Source organism: Podarcis erhardii, assembly GCF_964252035.2.
Source record: "Podarcis erhardii genome assembly, chromosome: 1".
Classification (NCBI taxonomy): Eukaryota; Metazoa; Chordata; class Lepidosauria; order Squamata; family Lacertidae; genus Podarcis; species Podarcis erhardii.
The window spans coordinates 113,875,636-113,898,090 of NC_138497.1; the positions used below are offsets into that span (position 1 = coordinate 113,875,636).

The 22,455-nt window shown below is 43.6% G+C and overlaps 1 protein-coding gene and 1 long non-coding RNA gene across 2 annotated transcripts in view; one reads left to right on the forward strand and one right to left on the reverse strand.

Moving 5' to 3' along the window:
- Nucleotides 1-9,764, reverse strand: part of ZNF804A (zinc finger protein 804A) — a 254,590-nt gene extending 244,826 nt beyond the window's left edge. Inside the window, exon 1 of the mRNA XM_081858908.1 lies at nt 9,199-9,764. Coding sequence (XP_081715034.1) covers nt 9,199-9,309 — 111 coding nt within the window. The 5' untranslated portion in view covers nt 9,310-9,764. The remainder of the gene's footprint in view (nt 1-9,198) is intronic.
- The window catches only part of LOC309335933, a 771,786-nt gene that overhangs the window by 207,956 nt on the left and 541,375 nt on the right, over nt 1-22,455 (forward strand). The gene's annotated exons all lie outside the window — the stretch shown is intronic.

The window sequence follows — 22,455 nt, forward strand, 5'->3', positions numbered from 1 at the left end:
CCCCTTTCTATGCTACCTACTGCGCTGCCAACAACATATGCCGACACACCATAAGGTTTTCATTTCCACCTCCAACAGATACTGAAAAGCAATATGTACAACAGTTTCTTCAATCCAACCTTAGCGGTTGCCTGAGGTGCTCTTCTATCAGCAGCAAATTGGTCTGTGGCAACTGTCATTTATTCAGGACGCCTGGAAATCTATATTTTGCATTTACATGACTTCTTTTAATGTCAGTTGCTAATGCAAAGGTTTGATAGGATTTGGATAGGACCCCGTCTGAATGAACTGCATTTTGGATGCTTGTGGAGACCAATGGAGACAGTCGCATCAGGACAAATGGGGGGGGGGGGAGGCACTGCCTCACCAACCTCACTCTGCCCTCAGTGGTGAGAGCACTGATGAGGATTCCTTTCTGCAAATTTATCTGAAAATATCCAGCAATGACAATATTGAAGCACTGATGCCATCTCTTTTGTGTATACAGCAGATGAAAAATTGTAAACTGTGGGCCCACAAGAAGCTTGTAGGGGGATCGTCTGTCTGTGCAGTCATGAGAAAAGGCACAAAATCATTGCTGGAGGGTTCAGCCTCTAGAGCATGGATTGTATGTGACTTAGACCATAACAGAAGAGAGGTGAATTTAATGACTTATGGTGCTGGAGGAGACTCTTGAGTGTCCCATGGACTGCAAGAAGATCAAACATATCCATTCTGAAGGAAATCAGCCCTGAGTGCTCACTGGAAGGACAGATCCTGAAGCTGAGGCTCCCATACTTTGGCCACCTCTCCCTGGAAAAGATGTTGGGAAAGATGGATAGCACAAGGAGAAGGGGACGACAGAGGACTAGATGGTTGGACAGTGTTCTTGAAGCTACCAGCATGAGTTTGACCAAACTGTGGGAGGCAGTGGAAGACAGGAGTGCCTGGCGTGCTCTGGTCCTTGGGGTCACGAAGAGTCAGACATGACTAAATGACTATACAAGAAGAAGAAGAAGAAGAAGAAGAAGAAGAAGAAGAAGAAGAAGAAGAAGAAGAAGATGATTTCTGGAACCAGCTGCATGCTGACAGAAGCACAGCACACTTCATAAATACACTAGGAACCTTAAACTTTAAACACAGCAACAAACTTGGTTCAATAATCAAGCCAACATCATTTTGTAGCAAGGACTTTGCAAGCATGGGGGCTCATTTACTCAGGCACTGCAAGATAAAAAATAGCAGGTGATGTCCTTGAGAAACAAATCTGCTTTGAACCTTTAATTTTCAAGAGTGAGCGCAAAACTGAGAGACAGTAGTGTTCAACCAAAATAGGCATGGCAGCCCATTGTTTCTTTTTCATATACGTGAAAGCATGAGCAAAACATTTACTACCCCTAGATCAACACTTGCAGGGACATCAGATCACAACACTTTGGGGCCTAAATTTGGCTTGTGGGTCACCAGTTGGCAACCCCACCTTAAACAATGCCTGGGGCTTTTTGTAGTGTGTTCTATTTAAGAATGCCTAGTAGACTGAGGGCAGATACAATATCATCACCACCACCACCACCGTTTCAGTTTGTATACCCCCTTCATCTGAATATCACAGGCAGTTCACAACATAAAAATGCAAAATGGGAACCCAAAATACATAATAAAATAAAAACAAGCCAATAACCACCTTCCTACAACACATTTAAAAAGCCATAGAATCTTGATCAGTCAAAGGCCTGATTAAGAAACATTTTTGCCTGATCCGTAAAGATATGTAAGCAAAGTGCCAGGCAAGCATTCCTCCTCCAAAAGAAATTTCAAATATCACCATCACCTTTTCTAGTCTCGTTGAATATAAAGGAACACACTAAACAGTGAGATTTTGCCCTAAATAATGTTTAGCTCAGTGACTTGCATGTTGGAACTGTCAGAGGTCTGCTGAGACCACTTTTATATAAAATTCAAGGATAAAATTGCTCAGGTTAGTATAGTATCAGACGTGAGGCGGTTTCCAACTAACTCATTCTGTCAGTACAAGTACTCCTGCGTGTGCAACTGACCTTTCCCTCTCCCCTCCCTGCCCTGCACCCTCCCCAGATCTATTCCAGAGGGTTGCACAAATCCCCAGAACAGATTTAGGGGATATGCAGCAGGGAAGAGATAGGGGGTAGTTCCAACGTGCAAATGCGTACACTGATGGAACAAGTTAGTTGGATACTGCCTGTGGTGTCCAATGTATTGCCTTATTCTTTGCGGGATCAGTTTCTGTCATTTAGACCCTGGATGAGTCATTGTCATGAGAGGCTCAAGAAGCTTCTGTGGGGACAAGTGTCTACTACCAGCTGTGGCTGGTACACCAGCTAAGACCTGCTCCAGAACAGCAAGCAGGAATAGGTCAGCCACTGTGATTCATGCACTGATGACCTCATGATTAGATGGCCTCATGACTGGATTATGGTAATGTGTAGGGCTCCCCTTGAATCTGATCCAGAAGCTACAGCTGGTCCCACATGCAGCTGCCTGGGTACTCAGTAGAACAAAGTCCTCAGCAGTTTAGGTTACCTGGAAAACATCCTTCCCCTGTATAAACTGTTCAATCATGAAGATATTCAAGGGAAGCTTCGTGGGTTTTGCCGGAACCTGCAAATTGTTCTTTGATGGCAACTTAGAAGCAGGCTGTCTCTGAGATAGTCCCTCCCCTGTGGAATGCTCTCCCCTTCCTATTACTCAGGAAATCTCAACATAGAAGTGTTCTTCCTATACAGGGTTACAGGGAAGCAGGCAGAGGGCCTTCTCAATAGTGGCACCTGCCCTGTGGAACGCCCTCCCATCAGATGTCAAGGAAATAAACAACTACCTGACTTTTAGAAAACATCTGAAGGCAGCCCTGTTTATGTCTGATGTTTTATCGTGTTTCTAATATTCTATTGGGAGTCACCCAGAGTAGCTGGGGAAACCCAGCCAGATGGGCAGAATAAAATAAACAAATTTATTATTATTATTATTATTATTATTATTATTATTATTAAAAACATGCCCCTTTGCCTGTGAATCTTGATCGTTAACCCTGGATTCTATAGTCCTTTAGTTCTTGATCTTTCTGCTTTTCAAAATGGTTTTAAAAGTACCATCTTTATGACATGAATCACTTCAAGAATTTCTTTATAGTAAGTAGTATAAAATGTAAACAATAAACAAAGAGTTGAATTGCGTTGCAGAAGTTAAAATGGAATACTGGCACTGCAATGGAGAGCGGGGTGTGTGTGTCTAAGTACAGCCCTACTTTCATTTCTTTGAAAGCTCCCTCTAAAAGAAATTCCACTTCCTTTCCAGATATTTTATTCCATTGATTAACTGCTCCTATAGGCTGGGCTTTTCCTGTACTTATAACACACTATTTTTAGCAAGGGATTATTATGCAGTGGCAGAGCACATGTTTGCATGCAGAAGGTCCAAGGTACAATCTCTAGCATCTTCAATTAAAATGATCAGGTGTCAGATGATACAAGTGATTATTATTTTTTAAAAAATGAGCGGAAAAGGTCTGGTATTCACCATAAAGTCATTACAGTAAGTGTCACACTTTTAAGGTTTTTTTGGGGGGGGGGCAGTTGTTGGTACTGCATACCCTTGAGTACCCCCAGAAGAAGAAAAAAGCAGGATGACAGGATTCTGAGATGCTGGAGAGACACTGTTAGCCTGAATAACAGCACTGGGCAGAATAGTCTGACCTGCTATATCGTTGCTTCTTGTCTTCATGTTGCACGTGAGAGTTTTGAAACAGTTGGTATGTTTTGTCCAGCTGTTGTTGGGCTAATGCGAACAATTCTTCTGTGCTCAAAATTTATTTCATTTTAATTATTTTGCTACTTTGCAGTTAAATTAAATAAAGTCCTGTCATGGAAAGGAATCTTTCTAATACAATTCCAACTAAATCCCACCATCATTTATTTAGAAATACATAAAAATAAAAAATAAATAAAAAATTGTCCAGTAGCACCTTAGAGACCAACTAAATTTGTTCTTGGTATGAGCTTTCATGTATCTGAAGAAGTGTTCATACCATGAACAAACTTAGTTGGTCTCTAAGGTGCTACTGGACATATATATACATACATATATATATATATATATATATATATATATGCATACTGCGTCAGACCAACACAGCTACCTACCTGAATCTAGAACCATCATTTCTTTGTAATACACATCCTTTGCAACTTTATTGTGAATTCTCTACATACTTACAGTGCAATCATATGCATAGCTACTTGGAAAGTGGAAGCGGGTGGCGCTGTGATCTAAACCACTGAGCCTTTTGGGCTTGCCGATCGGAAGATCAGCGATTTGAATCCCCATGAGGGGGTGAGCTCCCATTGCTCTGTCCCAGCTTCTGCCAACCTAGCAGTTCGGAAGCACACCAGTACAAGTAGATAAATAGGTACCACTGCAACGGGAAGGTAAATGGCATTTCTGTGTGCTCTGGCTTCCGTCACAGTGTCCTGTTGTGCTAGAAGCAGCTTAATCATGCTGGCCACATGACACAGAAAGCTGTCTGTGGACAAACGCTGGCTCCCTCGACCTGAAGCGAGATGAGCGCTGCACAGCATAGTTGCCTTTGATTGGACTTAACTGGGGTCCTTTACCTTTATTTACTTGGAAATAGGTCCTGTTGAGCTTCATTGTACTTATTCCCAGGGAAACATTTACAGGACCTCAATTTTCACTACATAATTTTAATTACAACATACAGTGACACACAGCGTCAAAGCTTGAGTTCATTTCCGTGCTCCTTCTGAACATTTGTTTCAATTACACCCATTTACCACAGAGGCAAGGAACCTGTGGCCCTCCACTTAGTAGTGAACTACAGCTCCCATCATTCCTGACCGCTAACTATACTGGCAAAGGCTGATGGGAGTTGGAGTCCAACAATATATGGAGGACCACAAATTTCCGTCCTGGGCTTACAGCATCTTATCCAACCTTTACATTCACTACAATGTTCACTCATGGTCTTCTAGATCCATAGCCATTTTCCAGTCTCACAGCTCTTGTGGTCTCCTTCCCTGTCCCCCAACTTCTTTGTTCTTCAGTTTCCTTTTGCATCCTCATCACGGCGAAACATTTCCCTCCGTCTCATAGTAGAAATGAAAATGATGTGATCATGGGCATAGCCAGGGTTTATGTTAGCAGGGAACAAAAACTCAGTTATTTTTATTGATTTACTTGACCATGAATGTGAGGGTGCTAGGGTGTCACACTTTCCTACTACGGAACCGATATGAATGGAGGCTCTTCATTTCCTCTATTGAACACCATGTAGCTGCACTTTCACAAGCATCTCTTTCAAGTCACTCACAAGCAGTGAAGCAAGCGAAGAAAAGACCTAAGGCACCATCACCCCTTCCACCCCCAACTAGAAATCTGAGAAAGAGCAATAAATCCTCAGATTTGTGCTTCTTTGCTCACTAGATCAGGAGTGGGATTAACATCTACTGTCCTCATTCTTAAGACCACAACCACATAGCAAAGTTAGTTCAGAGGAGAAAGAGATGAGAGCGTAAGAGAGGGGGAATAAACTGCTCAGCAGTGGCCCCTCTTGGCCAATGGAGAAATTGCACAAATGCCATAAAATAAACTCCTTTGAAAGCTGAAATAACCAGGGCCCTTTCATTACATCTAAAATCATAAATTGCTCATTTAACCAGTCTTATGGGTTTTTCTATATCTGATGTTCCCTGGGAATGTATGCACTTCCTTGCCAACAAAACAACGTGGGTCTCCTGCACTAAAGTTGATTATACAGTGTTGATGTCACAAAAAGCTTTTGGTAGAAGTTCATTTTAGCTTCAGTCATGTGTATGCATATATATGTATATTCATTTCACACACAAGCACACACACAGAGAAAGAGAAAGAGAAAGAGATGCACACAATTTTTTGGTGGAATGATATATCTACATCTCTTCAGGACAAAGTCAACCGTCAACCAAAGACTTAATAAACAGCACTGAAGTTATTCCATGAACTCTGAAGAAATGGTTGCTTTTTACCACACTCTACAACTAGCAAAGACTGTTGACAACAGCTGGATTTGGGGTGTGAGCACAGATCACAATGGACTTGCTACTTTGGGGACAACTGAATTGTATATATTTCACCATAGATTACAACTTTTAGTTCAGCAGTTACATTAACCTGGGGGCACTGCTTAATCTATTAAAAGTTTTAAATACTAATAAATCAGGAAACCCTTTTAAAATAAACATTCTGACAGAAAAACTGTGGGTGGTAAGCACTAACTTAGATGATGCCTTCTTGCATGGAACACATCTTCTAAGGTGGTGCCTGCTTGGACAGTGATGGGGAAACTGCAGCCCTCCAGATATTATAAGGCTCCAATTCCCATCAGCTCCAGCCCACATGGTCAATGCTAAAGGAATGCAAGAGTTGTAGTCCAGGAACACCTGGATAGCAACACTTTCCCCCTTCCCATCCATGATCTAAAAACAAAAATGAATAGCTTTTTCCATTTGCCCTAATATGTAAAATCATGCAACTTAATTTCATTCTTTAACAAAGTTAACCGCACTGTCTTCAGTTGGGTGCCAGCTCTACTTCTTTCCCCTCCTGTCCATTACACTGTTAATTTGGTTCCTTTTTTCATGCATAATGCCCCTTTCTATTATGTATCAAGAAGAGAAAGTCAAGATTGCAGACTATGTATTTTTTACTTATGAAAAACCCCATATCTCCCTTGAAAGATTTTTCCACTTTAAATTACATTTAAGAAGTACATTTACATGCAGGTTGACTGGGTCTGTGAAATAATTTTGCATTCACTTCCAAAAAGAAATGAATTTCATTTTTGAGAGCATTAGGTTGTATTATAAGAAGATTTTCCTTATATTACCTTTCAGGAAGTCTTCTGTATCACTTTCATTAAATTAACTTTTTTTAAAAAAAACAAAAAAACTCTCCCCAAATACCAAAACTGAATTAGATTTGCAGCAAAGGCCAATTTTGCCACATGCCAAAATAACTTCAAGGCAAAACAAATTGTGTCAGTACTCAGGGATTGGTGACATTTAGGACTTTTCTACATGAGAATGTGGTACGTAAGAAACTATCTTAAGATTTGCTCCCAATCATGCCGAATAATAAGCAGATAATTGAACTTTCAGATGTATTAGTGGTACATGACAAAAGGCATTTGACATATATATTTTTTGGAATGTGATCAACATGACATTTCAAAGTGCCACTTGTCACCAAACAGAACTTTACAGAAGTGCATCAACTTGAGCTGCGATTCTCCACAAGTTGTAACATTAACTTTGTTCCAGGCATCTGAAATATTGCAGCAAATCTTCCCTTGCCATTGGTAACAAATTTACCTATAGATATTTGAGATAGGAACCCATTTCACCTGCTTGGAAGTACATTCCATTGGCAATATGGGCACTTGCTTCCAAGGAATTGTATTTAGGATCACAGTTGTTAAAGACACAGAGAAAATTCTGTATACACAAACCAATCATAGCAATGAAAGCTCAGGCTAGTGAACAATGAAGGTAATAAGATTTTGACACAGTTTAACCAACATGGATAGAAATGCTTGTGGACTGCTTGCTAATTTCATCAATGAATCATTCTTGCCTTATTGCTCCTTAAAGAGAACAGCCCCCAACTTGGCATAATTCATACCATCTTCCATTATTATTTCATAGGGATCTCTGTGTGTCCCTGCTTGATGAAACATGAATGAATTTAACAAGGTGCTTCCAGTGATAACCATAGAAGAGAGCGCCAACATTTCCTAAACCAGTGTCATTTTCTATTTAGTGTAATTTATTTTAGGACTTGCCTCAAACTTTGCTCAGTCACTATATTTACAGAGAAATCACAAGGTAACCATCTTTAGCAAGCATAGGAAGCAACTCTTCCACACAAGGGGCATGTGCTGAATTCCTACTGCATTGTTGCTATAGAAAAGTTTCAATAAGCACTAGTGAGAAAACAGCGTTCCTCTCTCCAAAGCTGGATCCAGTACTATAGAACTTTTTCAGGACTCTCTTGCACATGGTGACAGGTCCACAGTGGGTAGCCTTCCTGCATCTCATTTGTCATATGAAGAAGCTGAACTTCTTCAGAAAACAATTCCTTCCAGCGTCAACAATTTCAAACACAGACACAACAAATGTGATCACTCTCAAGTCAAACCAAGCATGTGTTCGTCAACAGATTTAACAGAAGAGTTGCCAGCCAAACATCCCAACTAATGTAATTTGGCTGGCAACCTGAATATACCAATATATCATTGAGGTAGGTGTGCCTTTAGTGCATTCTCAACTCAAGCCACCCCATGGGCAGTTAGTCAGCATCAACCTTATGTGCAAAAGAAGCTTACTCCTGAGGGAGAAGGTATAGGAGTGCCTTCTTAAGCACTTGGAAGTCAAATGAGAACAGTCAAATGAGAAGCACTTGGAAGTCAAATGAGAATAGTGAATCCTAGATACACTATCTGGGAGTAAGGTACATTGAAAGCAGTGGGGCCAACTTCAGAGTAGACATGCATAGGATTGTACTATAAGTTGATTTACATCCCCTTCTTATTAACAGGGGGATGCTCCAAACTACTATCGTTCTTCAACAACCTCCTAATGAAAAACTCAATAGTTTGAGCCTCCATCTGCCTTTCCCTTCACTTTCTGAAGACCCTCACACCCTCTTTCGTATTAAACAAAGCTGAACCAGAGCTAGACATAAGAGGGATTCCACTTCCTCTGGAGTCGTAACCTCTACCAGATAACTGCACAGCTTGTTTTAAACACTCTACCCTCCAAGAGAAGAAGGACTCGAACTAACCACTGCTTCGACCAATAAGCAAGAGCATCTGTGCCCCTTCCACTGGGGGTTACGGTAAACCAGGTCCCATCACATAACGAGCACGTTGGAGAGCCCTGTCCAGGAAGACCCAGAAGTAAACCGACAAGAAAGCAGGGGAGACTGAACACAAGGTAATCGTTTTCCCTATCCTTTAGCAAATCTATCTCCACCAAACCGACAGAGAACCTTCCCTGGAGCGCGCCGCTCGGAGCTGTCCAGGACGCTGCGGTGCTGAACCCAGAGTTAACCCAAGCGAGGCATCAACAGATAATGGAGCGAGCGAGGAAGAGGAGAGGGGGCGGGCGGGTGGAGAGGAAGGCTCCTTACCAGAGTTTTGTTGCCGTTCTTGCTGAGAGGACCTCGGAAAACTCCCTTGATGTTGCGAAAGTGCCCATTGCTGAGGTGCGCGGAGCTGATGACAATGTAATAACACTCCATGGGGCAGCCGCCTCGTGGGCTGCTGCCGCCGCCGCTGCTTCCATGCACCCCGAGGGTGCCCGATCAGCCGGGAAGCAAGGCGCCGGGCGTGTGTGTGCGCGCGCGCGTGTATGTATGTGCGTGCGCGTGTAGGGTGGCGGTGCGAGGAAGCGGCGATGGGGTGGCGGCGGGAGTGGGTGGGGAAACCCGGGGGGAAGCGAGCCCCGAGCACACACAAGGCGCGCGCACCAGAGGCATGCACACCGCGCTCCCTCCGGCTGCTCGCTCCAGCTCAGGCGGTGGAAGTAGCGGCAGCCCGGCTCTCCCTTTCCGCAGGGTGGGGAAGAAAGAGCGAGACCGACAGAGACACAGCAAGCAGGCGAGCTTAGCAATGGCCGGAGCCAGCAGGCATTGACCACGGTCTTTCCCCCCCTTCCCCTCAGAGCTGCTGCTGGAGGAGGAGGAGAGAGAGGAGGAGCAGCTTTAGCATCTCTCTGGCTTTGCCGAAGGAGTCTGAGCTGCTGCCTCGCACAGGCATGGTGCTATTATAGCGCGCAGCCTTGCCGCTCCGCTGCACTGAGCCAATGGCAGGGAGCCACTAGCCGGGGAGCTGTCAGAGGAGTGCATCTGTCACACGCCGCCTTCTCTCCTCCTCCTCCCCCCCCCCCACTCTCCTCCTCAGTTTCCCCCCTCCCCACCCTCACTCTTGGCTGAAGCCCTCCACAGAAGAGGGCAATAATGGACAGAGGAGGAGGAGAAGCGAAGAGGGCGCCCCCGCTCCCCACATCAGCTTCTTGCTGCCGTCGCCCAGGTAAAATATAAGAGAAGGAAGAGAGGGGAGGGGAAGAATTTTTAAATTTTTTTTTATTTAGGTAGGCGAGCGAGTGTCGCTGACTGGCTGGTCGAGGGAAGCCTTTCCATCAGCTGCAGCGAATCCCCTTTCCCTAATATATGACATTCGCAGCTGCTTCCCTCGCTTGGTGGGGGGGGGGGGGAATCGTTCCCGACAGCTCCCGATGGGGGAAGCGGATCGACGCCTGCTGTCGGGGGTCAAGGCTGTGGTGGGATCCTGTGGAGGTGGGGGAAGACGGGGCAGCCACTGCCTCGCTGCTTACAAGCGACTCTCTGCTATGCGCGCCAGCTCAGTGGAGCCTCCACCACCAGGGAATGTATATCCGAGACCAAACGCTGCTCCTCTTTCTCTCTGCCTTGTTTGCGGGCTTCCTACTTGCGCTTTGTTGGGATACAGGAAGCAGAGCTAGGGGGACTCCTTGCTGTGGGCCTCCTTCCCTGTAGTAGTCCCCCCCCCCCTGGAAACTGTCATTGCCTGCCTGCCTGCCTGCCTGCCGTCGTGAAGCAGTTCCCAAGCGAGGAGCAGCTGGGCTGCCCCGCAGGACCGGATTTTTCAATGTCAGGGGTTGCATGGGAGAGCAAGAAGCAGGAAAATTAATGCTTCCTTCTGGACGCAGGCTTTTCCTTTCCACCACTGAGGAAACTACATACGGAGGCGATGGGGAAGAATCAAAGGCTTCCAAGGCTTTCCCAGCCTCAGTGCCTCTTCCCTTTCAGGAACAGACCGCGGGACTTGGAGAGAGCCGGCAGCTTTGCCTCTCTTTTGTAGACTCCCACCTCAAGATTTGATGCCACGGTGGCCACGCCCCCTCCCCCTCTCTCTCCCCTCGAGCAGGTTAACCCTTGAAGGGCGGCCCCGCAGCAGATCAATACTTCTTCCCGCTGTGCCCGGGTTTTCGGGGGGGGGGGGTGCTGCCCTTCCTTGCGAGCACTTCATCTGTCTTTTGGCGCTCCGGTAGCGCGTGCTTTATTGGGTATAAACGGGTCTCATTAGCAGGCACTTAAAGGGATCAATAGCCAGCCAGCGGAAAGCCTGGGGACCATTCCTCCTGCAATGGATTTACAGAGACTTTTATTTCTTCCTCTAACCCGAAGATGGCTTAATTGGTGAAAAAGCAGATTGAGGCGCACGCTCTGCCGGGGGTGCCTCTTAAGACGCAGGCCGAGTGGAGAGGCTTGCTGGGGGCCGCATGGAATTTCTTTTCGGAGCTGAACAGGTGCAGAGCAGCACCGCAAGAGTTAAAGGGATCTGTGGCAATAAGAGAGAAAGCTGCTCTTGGAGCTATTAATATAATGGACTTCCAAAAGCCATACCGGGTTTCAAATACTTACCAATTAAGTTGTTGATTTTAAATTTTATCATACTTATTACGCTATTATGCCTGACTCCTAGAGGCTGAGGTGGCTTTAGGGCACCCCAAAAATATTTCAAGGGGCCAAAGGCCTCCCCCCAAAAAGTTGATAGGCATTGCCATTCAAATAGTGTGTGTGCACCTTGTCCTGTGATCGAATATGCAGAGTACCAATTCAAGTTGGTACCCCTGTCTGTAGCCATTCTTTGAACATCTGACATTATAATTCTAAGAAGGTGAATACCACCCACCACCCCATCTTGGCTACTCTGGTTTTTTAACTGGGGTCCACACATCGTTTTCTTCCAGAATGAGTGGCAACTGGGTTCCTGTTGTTTTTCTGTAGTCCACACACAATCTAGGTGTGCTGCATATTTTGTGCCCCTGTAAAGTGCTTTTTGAGAAACTACGTTTCTCCTCAGTGTGTCCATTTGAAAACAGATACAGGTAATCCCAGAAATGGAGATGTCTCCACAGCTGCCCAAGGATGGTGGCATGTACAAAGGTGGCAACCATCACTTCCTTCTTCATTCACCTGGGGCATGTGCAGGAAAGAAAAGGTGTGGATAACCTAACCAAGGGAAGAGTTTTCAAATATGTACCAGTAGCCACACCCAACCTTGGAACAGAAGGATCTAGAATCAATCTAGCAGCACAGTGTTACTCAAACTTGGGTCTCCAGCTGTTTTTGGACTACAACTCTAATCATCCCTAGCTAGCAGAACCAGTGGTCAGGGATGATGGGAATTGTAGTCCAAAACCAACTGGTGTCCATGTTTGAACAACACTGTAAGCAGTGTGTTGAGGATGAGTGTGAACAATCCTGGGTTGAGAAAAACTACAACTTGTTCCTTAGACTACCAGCCTTCAGATAAACAGATCATGATGGCACACAAGTGGGTTGTGGAGCACAATCATAGAAACGTAGGAATTGTTTAAATAAAATTAATCAATAAAATAGACATGGAAGGGACTACAAACGGTCCTCTCATTTACCCCCCCGCCAATACATCCAAGTCATATTTACTCTGAAGTAAGTCCCGCTGTCTTCAGTGGGGCCTTCTCTCCAGTAAGAGAGTTGAAGGTTGCAGCTCTAAGATGGATCCTTCCAGAAACATAATGACGCTTTTATTTCATGGCTTTTTTAAAGGCTACAGTCCTCGGCACACTTTCCTGGAAGTAAACTGCACCGAACACAAATACTTCCCAGTAAATATGCATATGGTTGAGCTGTATGATAAGGAGAAAGGCAAGACAGCAAGGAGGGCACAGTTTGAACAATAGACAGTTGAAAGAACCACCCAAGCCATTTTATAGAACTTCCGTATGCAGATTAAAAAATATATAATTATGGTATATTAAAAAGTGGAAGCTTTGTTGAAGGGTTAGGGTTTGAGGTGGACCCTCCTGGTCTATAAAAATAACAATCTGACCCCTTCATCCTAAGAGGTTTACATTACAGCAGACATAGGGGAAAGTGTCCCTAAAGATGATGTTGGACACTCAGACCCATAATCCTTGGCCATTGGCCATGCTGGTTCAGGAGGAGCAGGAGGAAGAGGAGGAGGAGGAGGAGGAGAAGAAGAAGTTGTTTATATCCCACCCTTCTCCCAAAGGAGCCCAGGGTGGCAAACACTGAAGTGATAAAACAATAGGATTTTTTTTTAATGGACATATTTAAAACATTAAATATCTGCTGGGGTGTTGGATCCTACCAGTATCTGGAGGGCCACAGGTCCCCCCCCCCCCCGCCGCGCTACATTAGAGGCTAAGCTACGGAATGAGCAAAAAGCTCATCAGCTTGCAAGAAGAGTCTTAGGCAATGATTCTTGTCAAACAAATGCTCTGAAGCTAATGGGGGAAAGAGAGTGTATATCAGAATGCAGGAATTTAGCTCATTATGGATAATGACTGCCAGGAGGGATCTTCCTGGCAATATCTCTAGAGCTACATTTCTTTGCTATCCACTTGGGGGAGTCTGGGAATTTTCTAAATAAAGTCCATGTATACAAAACTTAGGCTTAAGGCAGAAGTGGTGCTGGGTATTTTGAATACATTACCCTGGCTGTTTCTCCCCGCTCTGCCCCGCATGCACACACATTAGAAAGGAAAGCAAAAGGGGTGGGGGGACTTCTGGCACTGTGAAGATAGATATCTTGTGTTCCTGTAACGGCTGTCTCAGAGGTCATTAACAATAGAGGCCACAGGGCAGAAGGTGGTAGAGCCAGATGGAGGAAGCCCTCTGATCAAAGCTGAATATTTTAAAATTGCACTCATTTCATTGGGGCTTACCCCTAGGTAAGTGTGTAAACTGCAGTCTAAAATGCTGGATGAGTCTGGGAGTGAGTTCTGTTGAAGTTCAGTGGGTCTGACCTCTAAGTAAATATGCTTGATATGATACTGTAAGTTTTCCGATTCACATCCTGTAAGAGTCAGCTGGAAAATGAAATCATAATAACAGCGGCGGCAGCAACAACAACAATATTTGTAGCAGTTACAATATGAACTGTGCTTCTAGAAACAATGCCTGGAAGATGAGGAATTCTTTAGCATTTAAGGGCTTGCTGCAGATAAGACCTTGTAACTGGGAGGCAATAATGTTGTAAGTCAGAGACCGAAACTGGAATCAAACAATGTATGAATCCCTATCATTCCATTCTACTCGGTGTAGAAAGGAATGATAGGAGCTTCTGTTGTTAGACTGTGACTGTGACTCCCACTAGCCCCAATCACCATGTATGATGGTCAGGATGGTGAAGAGTTGGAAGGGGTCCTGTGGATCCTCTAGTCCAACCCTGTGCAATGCAGGAATATGCAACTATCCCATACAGGGATTGAACCTGCAACCTTGGCATTATCAGCACAGCACTCTAACCCACTGAGCAACATCTTGTTCCTCGACAGTGCCCATTGTATCTCAACAAGAATACTATTCCACAGAACAGGGGCAACCACACTAAAAGCCCAGCTCCTGTGTTACTACGTCTGGAGGTCTACAGGTTCCCCATTCCAGATCCTAGACCAGAGAATACAGATTCGGGAACATTTTGACAGCATGAGCTCCCCCACTCTGCTTTTTCCTTAAGCAGGTGGAATGAAATGAAATCCCAAGGCTTAATTTGCGGGGAAAGAAAGAAGCAGTATATCACTGAAAAAAATGCCTTCCAGCCTGCACTTGCTTCTAGCAGCAAAAGATGATGATTGTATCATTTTACATTCTGAAATAAGAACAGCACTTCTAGAAAATGCTGATGGATGTCACTTTCCTGTCAGAATTTGCTATCTTTACCATTTGTATCCTTGATACAGGAGGCAGCGATTTACGATAGGTGCCTTCCACTTATTGGAATGTGCTATCTTCCCCAGCTCCCATCTTGAAGCGGGGAAAGTATTTTGACAGGTGCCACTCACTCACCTATCTGAATCTGCAAACTGTTGCACCTGGGATGTAAGCCGCAAAGGCAGCAAATTGGGAAGGGCAAGACACTTGTCAGAATTTGCTCCTTGTGGTTACAGAAGCCCAAGTTTCGACTTGCAGAGTGTGACACAGATATGGAGGCACCAAAATGAAATCGGCAAGCTTATTAAGCAAACTCTGGGTGTGGAGGCCTACCAATCTCCACCAATATTTGAGAGAATTAATAACAGCCCTCTAAAGGTCCCACCCTATGACATCCCCATCTTCTTTGGCAGCAAAGTTTCTCCTTGATATGAACATTTAAGTAGCATGTGCTTTTTGGTGAGATAAACTGCCAGTGGCAACCTTTAAAAAATTGATTCACTTACAGACAAGATCTGTAGTGTACCTGTACAGGGCCTAGTTTAGTGCAGGTAACTGTCCACTAAGGCACAACAGATTTATTACTGATGTTTTAAGCCTGTATACTATTTGTACCCCTTTAGACTGTGGGTGGGAGGTTACTTGATCAAACTCTTCCTCACACAATTGTTTCCCTTATTATTATTTTTTTTGAAGCATTCCCCCTCCCCCAATGAAGTGGCATTCAGTCATATAATACCACAATCATGGTACAAAGCACACAGGTTTACAGCCTCAAAGCTAACTAGGCCTCATGTACTGTATTTATTCCACTTACATTCCACCTTTTTTTCCACAGAAGATAGTGACAACTATAGGTCTTCCTGATGTTTTATCCTAACACCTCTACGAAGCAGGTTAGGCTGAATGCATTAAACCTGGACTGTTAAGTCCAGTCAAAGACAACTATGGGGTTGTGGTGCTCATCTCGCTTTTCAGGCCGAGGGAGTTGGCGTTTGTCTACAGGCAGTTTTCTGGGTCATGTGGCCAGCATGACTAAACTGCTTCTGGTGCAACGGAACACCATGACAAAAACTAGAGTGCACGGAAACGCCGTTTACCTTCCCGCCAGAGCGGTACCTATTTATCTACTTGCACTGTCATGCTTTTGAACTCCTAGGTTGGCAGGAGCTGGGACAGAGCAACGGGAGCTCACTCCGTTATGGGGATTCGAACCACCAAACTTCCGAATCGACAAGCCCAAGAGGCTCAGTGGTTTAGACTGAATGCACAGGCCTCTACTGAAGCCCTTCCACTAAGCATGCATTGGTAGTAATTCTGCCTGCATTGTGGTGAGGTTCCCCTGGTCCCAGAATAATGTGAGCATAGGAATGCTATGTGCCTCTCTCTGAAATGAGTGGTGCTTAAAAGTGCTAAACATTTGGCTGGATTTGAAGGCTTCAGTCCATATTTTTTATGCCCATCTAACATGGGTTATTTCGACAATCCAAATCATGATGATATCTGGGGCTGTGTCACACCGCTGCTGACTGTCTTTCCCAGGAGCTATATTTATCAGCAACAGTTTCAGCAATAGCTTGCTTTTGTGTTTCCTCCCCATTTCCCATAACATTCAGAATCTGATTAGGTGGACCAAGGTGCTGGTGTCATCTGACAGTGCAGCATGTTAGACTCCAAAGACAAACTTGAAGTTCTCTATCAGGCAAATCAACACAGCTGGAACTAGTTTATAGAGACGACAAAGTATTAACAGAGGGAAATGGCTTGGGAAATAAGATATACTGGGATGGCTCTGATTTCAGTAGTCCCAAGAAGTTTTCAGTGGTGTAAGTAGGGGGTTGGGACATGGGTGGTGCTGTGGATTAAACCACAAAGCCTAGGACTTGCTGATCAGAAGGTTGGCGGTTCGAATCACCGTGACGGGGTGAGCTCCCGTTGCTCAGTCCCTGCTCCTGCCAACCTAGCACTTCAAAAGCACGTCAAAGTGCAAGTAGATAAATAGGTACCACTCCGGCGGGAAGGTAAATGGCGTTTCTGTGCACTGCTCTGGTTCACCAGAAGTGGCTTAGTCCTGTGGCCATATGACCCGGAAGCTGTGCGCCGGCTCCCTTGGCCAATAAAGCGAGATGAGCGCCGCAACCCCAGAGTCAGCCATGACTGGACCTAATGGTCAGGGGTCCCTTTACTTAAGTAGGGGGTTAATCTTCATGCCAGTACAGTCATCTCAATCTACACAGAAAGAGGGGGGGGGAGATGCTTTAAAAAGAAGAGTCATGTCACAGGTGCTTGGATTCCAGTCAAGAAAGAGAAAAAGAAAGACACATGCAACCTCCCCAGAATGTTGTGAATTCAATAAGTTTACCTGAGTGTGCTAGCATACCAAAAACCTTTAACAAAAAGCAAAGCACAATAACATACGCTCAATTCTCACCTGGTAATAGATCACAGTTCACCCAAGTCTACACCACTGGCTGATCCTTAATTATAGCTCCTTTGGAAAAATCCCTCTGGCTTTGCCGTGTTTTGATGTATGGATCTGCTTTGTTTTCTCAGATACAATGGACAAACATCGAATTCCGGTTGAGAATGAACAAGGAGCTTGAGTGATTCCCCTGGCTTCTCCTCTCTTTCTCACACCTCTGTGGAAGAATGCTTTATTTCCTCAAACCATCATTACTGGCTTGCGGTAACCACAGGTGGGCTTTTTCACTGGTGGCAGCAGTGTTGTAGAATGCCCTCCCTGTTGAAATGTGATAGGCTCTAGCTGTATGGATATTCCAGCAACACCTGAAGACACAGCTGTCTAGGCAAGCATTCCATTGAACTTGAACTTCCTGACTGAATTGCTTGCATTGCTCTTTTAACTGCTTTTATTTTTATTCTTTTTAATTGCCTTGTTGTATGGTAAATTCTAATTATATATATATTTAAAGGTTTTGATGGAATTGTTTCCATCATGTATTTTAATTATGTATGGATTTTATAATTGATTTTATACTTGTAAACCACTTAGAGATTATTTTGCCATATATGTCGCAGAGGAATTTGTTGATATCTGGGAGCTGATTCAACTTAGACCAGCCTTTTAATTCCCACAGTCATTATACCTCCTGCATTGCTTTATTTTACTTTGTTCGGGAATGACAAAAGTTTTACTTTTGTGGAACAGCACACACAATGCATTCCATCTTGTCCTCTTCAGCAAAAGGAGGCTCATTGTTTCCAGTAGAAGATAAAGCACTGGCATTAAGTTGTTATTTTTGTCCTACATGAATAATTTTATTGTACGAGCAACCCTATAGGGGCTCCCATTATAAGGTAGAATCCACTTTCCCAGAGAAGCTAATAGAGAAGCTCCTGTTGATTTTAATGGCCCCAGGTTGTAATGATGGCAACCATTACAGCCAATCCTAAAATAGATTTATTTTTCCACCTAACCTCTTGCTAAATGTTGCCCCCACTGTGAAATCTGAAATGTCACCACAGTGACACACTTTTATTCTTGCCAGAAAATGGTCTTCACTTGACATTAGAAGAGCTGGTCAAGGATCCTGGAGAGGTTGACACTTGCCCTCTGGAAGTTCTAAGAAATGGAATGGGTGGCCGAGTTATTTCTTAAGAATAGATTTTCTCATCTTTTTTGATGTGCACTTAGCTGCAAAATTTGAGAGTGTTTCCAAGAATCCCCTCCCACCTGCAAGTTACAGCATAGCAACAGTGGTCTATAGCCAGATAAAGTTAGCTTTTTGCTTAAGTCCTATCAGAAACAAAGGTGCCAAGTTGTCTGGGGCCCACCATACCAAATGCCCATCTCCAGGCATGTATTATGGCCTGCCAGGTAGCTTCAGTCACCACTGACTAATGTCATCACTGACATTATGTCATCAACTATTTGGGAGATGGATTTCTTCCTCCCTTCCAAATTATTGGTCAGCAGGATTCCCCCTTATTTTACAGGGCTATGTAACTAACTAACACAGTTAGTTCTGAGCCAAAATATGTTGTTTCCAGGAAGTTCTGATACCTGCTGTCTTTTTTTTTAAATAAAGAAACACTTTGGTGAGCTAGAATCAGGTGTTCTCTATACCGGTACAAAATAATGATAGGCACAGTTCAGGGCCTAAGTATATCAGGGCTTGCTCTAAGTGTTGGGTGATTTCTACAGTGGAATTTCAAGTCACAACCCCATTGTTCCTGCTGAAAGGACACAAGGTCGCCACTTTTCTGAAGCCAGTGGATGGATGCATGATGAAGGCCACCTTGGGTTCTTTGACCAACAAAAATGAGATAATGCAAGTCAACCTCAGGTGTACAGTCATCAGCTACAGTAAAATCAAGGGGTGAACATGCATGTTGTGAATCAGTCTCATCAAGCACATCCTATATGTACACACCACTTGAGCCCCTTTCACATTTTACATGCATAGGGCTTTCAGATGTGACCAGTGGAGAAGAGTTGGGTCTCTGGCCTCACCTGTAATGTCATGTTCCCTGCCAGTGTTTTGGGCTGCTGTTGCTGTGAGCTCCTCCATAAGTAGGCTAAGGTTGTCTATATTTGTAAACAAACCATAAATGCACATAGCCTCCATTGTGCCTAGTTTTCCAAACACAAATCCTGGGTGAGTGCTTGCAATCCCTGAAATCTTGCGCACCACTCAGGGGAGATTAGGCTGGTGTGGAGCATCACCTTTCCTTGGGTGTGGTCAACTTGCCCATTCCCAATTTTCAATCTTTCTCCCAGCTACCTCTGGGAGATCTTTGTGGCTAGTCCCACAGCCGCAATCAAATTCTCAGGCGGTTCCAAAATATGCAAAGGATGATATGATTTGCAAAATTCCAGAGCCTGCCAGACCCCTGGAAATAACTGTCTTTAACATCTCGCAAACACCTCTATCCTTACAGTCTTTGAGAGATGCTTGTGGGAGCATAAAACAATGTGCAAATTGCACTCGTTGATGCTTATTGTGTATGCATAGGCACATCTGTCACTTTATATGTGACAGATATAAAGCTCAATATTCTGCAGCATTAATATTTAATAAAAATTCTCCTTTTAGATGAATAATCCAAGCATAATTTAGCACACACAAGGCTTCAGTAAGAATGTTAATCATTGTCTTTAACCATTTACATAGCATAATTTGTAAGATGACAAGACTAACAAATATATTTCTATCTTTCATCCTGCGGGTGCTTTCCAGATGTAACTTAGCGATCCAGGTCAAGCTAATCTAGGATGTTGAATCCAAGAAGAGCCATTCATATGTTGACCCTGAACACAGCTGTTATTCCCAGTGGTGCTGAAGTCTTGCTGTAACTTGTTTGAAGGGAGAGATTCTTGGAGGCTTCAATTACTATTATCACCTTAAACAAAAACAAGGAAGAAAGGAAAATGAAAAACTTTAAATCATCCTTGTACAGGTCACAGGAAGAATTATAAAATCCCTCTCTGACACCATTATGCTTTATCATCCCACCGCCCTCCATGGTTCAGTAATATAATCCTCAAGACAAAAATAACTGATGTAAACTGGGAAATGACAGTGATAATAGGTCTGAAAGTAAGTATATTACTCTTGAAAGTTTCAATAAAACAGTGATCTTGACAGAAGAAAAGCAGACAGATTACAGCTGATTAAAATCCAACATTTCTAATACTGTATTCAAAAAGTAATTAATATACTTTGGGGCTCCCCCCTGCCCCTGATTTAAAGGCTATATAATAAAGGAGAGGGAAAATGAAACACAACCAGTGTTTCCCCATCACATCAGTCATTCTGACAATGTGGCTGAGCTGGAAATCAAGAAAAATTGTGGCCGTTTATATCAGCGTACTGAGCTTAGCACAATAGGACTTTTTATTATTACAAAAAGAGAGAGAAATCACATGAAATAGCATTATCGAGCTCAATTTCCTGACTCAGGGAGCCTGCCAATATAAGTGTCTGTGCCCAAATGGTTAAACAGCCAAAAAACGAAGGGAATATTAATAAGTACTTTTACAGTGCAATCCTATGCGTGTCCATTCAGAAGTAAACTTCACTGAGTTCAGGGAAGTGAGAACAGGACTGCAGCCAGAAAGTGAATTCCTCTGCATGCTTACTCAGAAGTAAGCCCTATTCAGTGGGGCTTAGGTGCACACATAGAAGTGTATATAGGATTGTAGCCTAAGACGAATAATTGAGGGCATGACCCAAACCCATATGATTTTTTTTTTACTTTTTAAATAATAATAATAATAATTTATTATTTATACCCCGCCCATCCAACTGGGTTTCCCCAGCCACTCTGGGTGGCTTCCAACAGATTAAAAACAGAATAAAGCATCAAATATTAAAAACTTCCCTAAACAGGGCTGCCTTCAGATGTCTTCTAAAAGTCAGATAGTTGTTTATTTCCTTGACATCTGATGGGAGGGTGTTCCACAGGGCAGGCACCACCTCTGCCTTCTACACCCCAAAGCATAATCAATTTTTCTTTTTTCTTTTTTTCAACTTCCCCTCCCATTTTCCATGGTGTTTTTAGCTTCTCCCCCATGCTGCACCCTATCTTCTCTCTCTTATATTATAACTACTATACACTGATCTTTAATTCCCTCTGTTGCTCATAGTTCAAATCCTGCTCGTGAATTCATACCAAAATATTTCTTTGAAAATTCAAAAAAGGCTTCTATTCTTCCACAAAACAATCCTTGATGAAACATTTTCATATGCTGTCTATTTCAGTGACAGAGATATGAGGTTGTTATCAACAGCCCAAATTTTTCCAGTGGTATTGTCTCTCCCCCTCCCCCAAAGACCATCAAATATTTAGAAGAATGAACAGTGTTCTCTACTGTACAGGACCTTTTCAAACCTAGGCTTAGAAAGTATGCCTTCTGCCATGTTGGACGGTAGATGCTAACAGATGCCAGTAGCCAAACGGATTTGCATCTAATTTTAAACAGGTGGAGAATGTAATCCACTATATATTGAATTGTGTGTCATATGGTGGCCCATATTCCTAAGAAATGTTTTGTCTCAGTAAGCGACTCTGACCAAGCAATCTCTTCGAAGATGCTTACTCATTTGTAACATACAGAATAGCACTGCATGCTTTCGCTGCAGGGAAACTCCAAACAGAAAGAATTAGTGCAGTGCAGTAGGTCATGTCTGAGAGTTCTACCAGTGCTCCCAATTTAGTTTAGTTTAACTTTAAACTAGTTAAACTAGTTATACATTAGTTTAGTTATATGTCTTCCTATTCATCATTTGTTCATTCCACACCTTTCTGTGCATTTCCCTGTCACTTTCCTTACAGCAAAACATCTGCTTCTTTTCCTTTTTCGGAGTGTATTTGTTGCACTAGAGTAGCAGAGTGCTTTAACCCACTTGAATTGTGCAAACCTAAATCACTGGTCTGCACTTGAATTCATTATGCAAAATAAGGACAATCTGGAAGTCACTCGTGTGAGAAAGTAAGTGTGATCCCTCCCTCCCTCCCTCCCTCTCTCTCTCTCTCTCTCTCTCTCTGTGTGTGTGTGTGTGTGTGCGTGTGTGTGCAGTGAACGTGTGCATGTTTGTGATCAAAACACCTTCAGGTCCACCCCTCTGCCCCTTCCCCACCATCACAAACTATTGTACAATAGTCAAAACAGAAAAAATTCCTTCCAGTAGCACCTTAAAGACCAACTAAGTTAGTTCT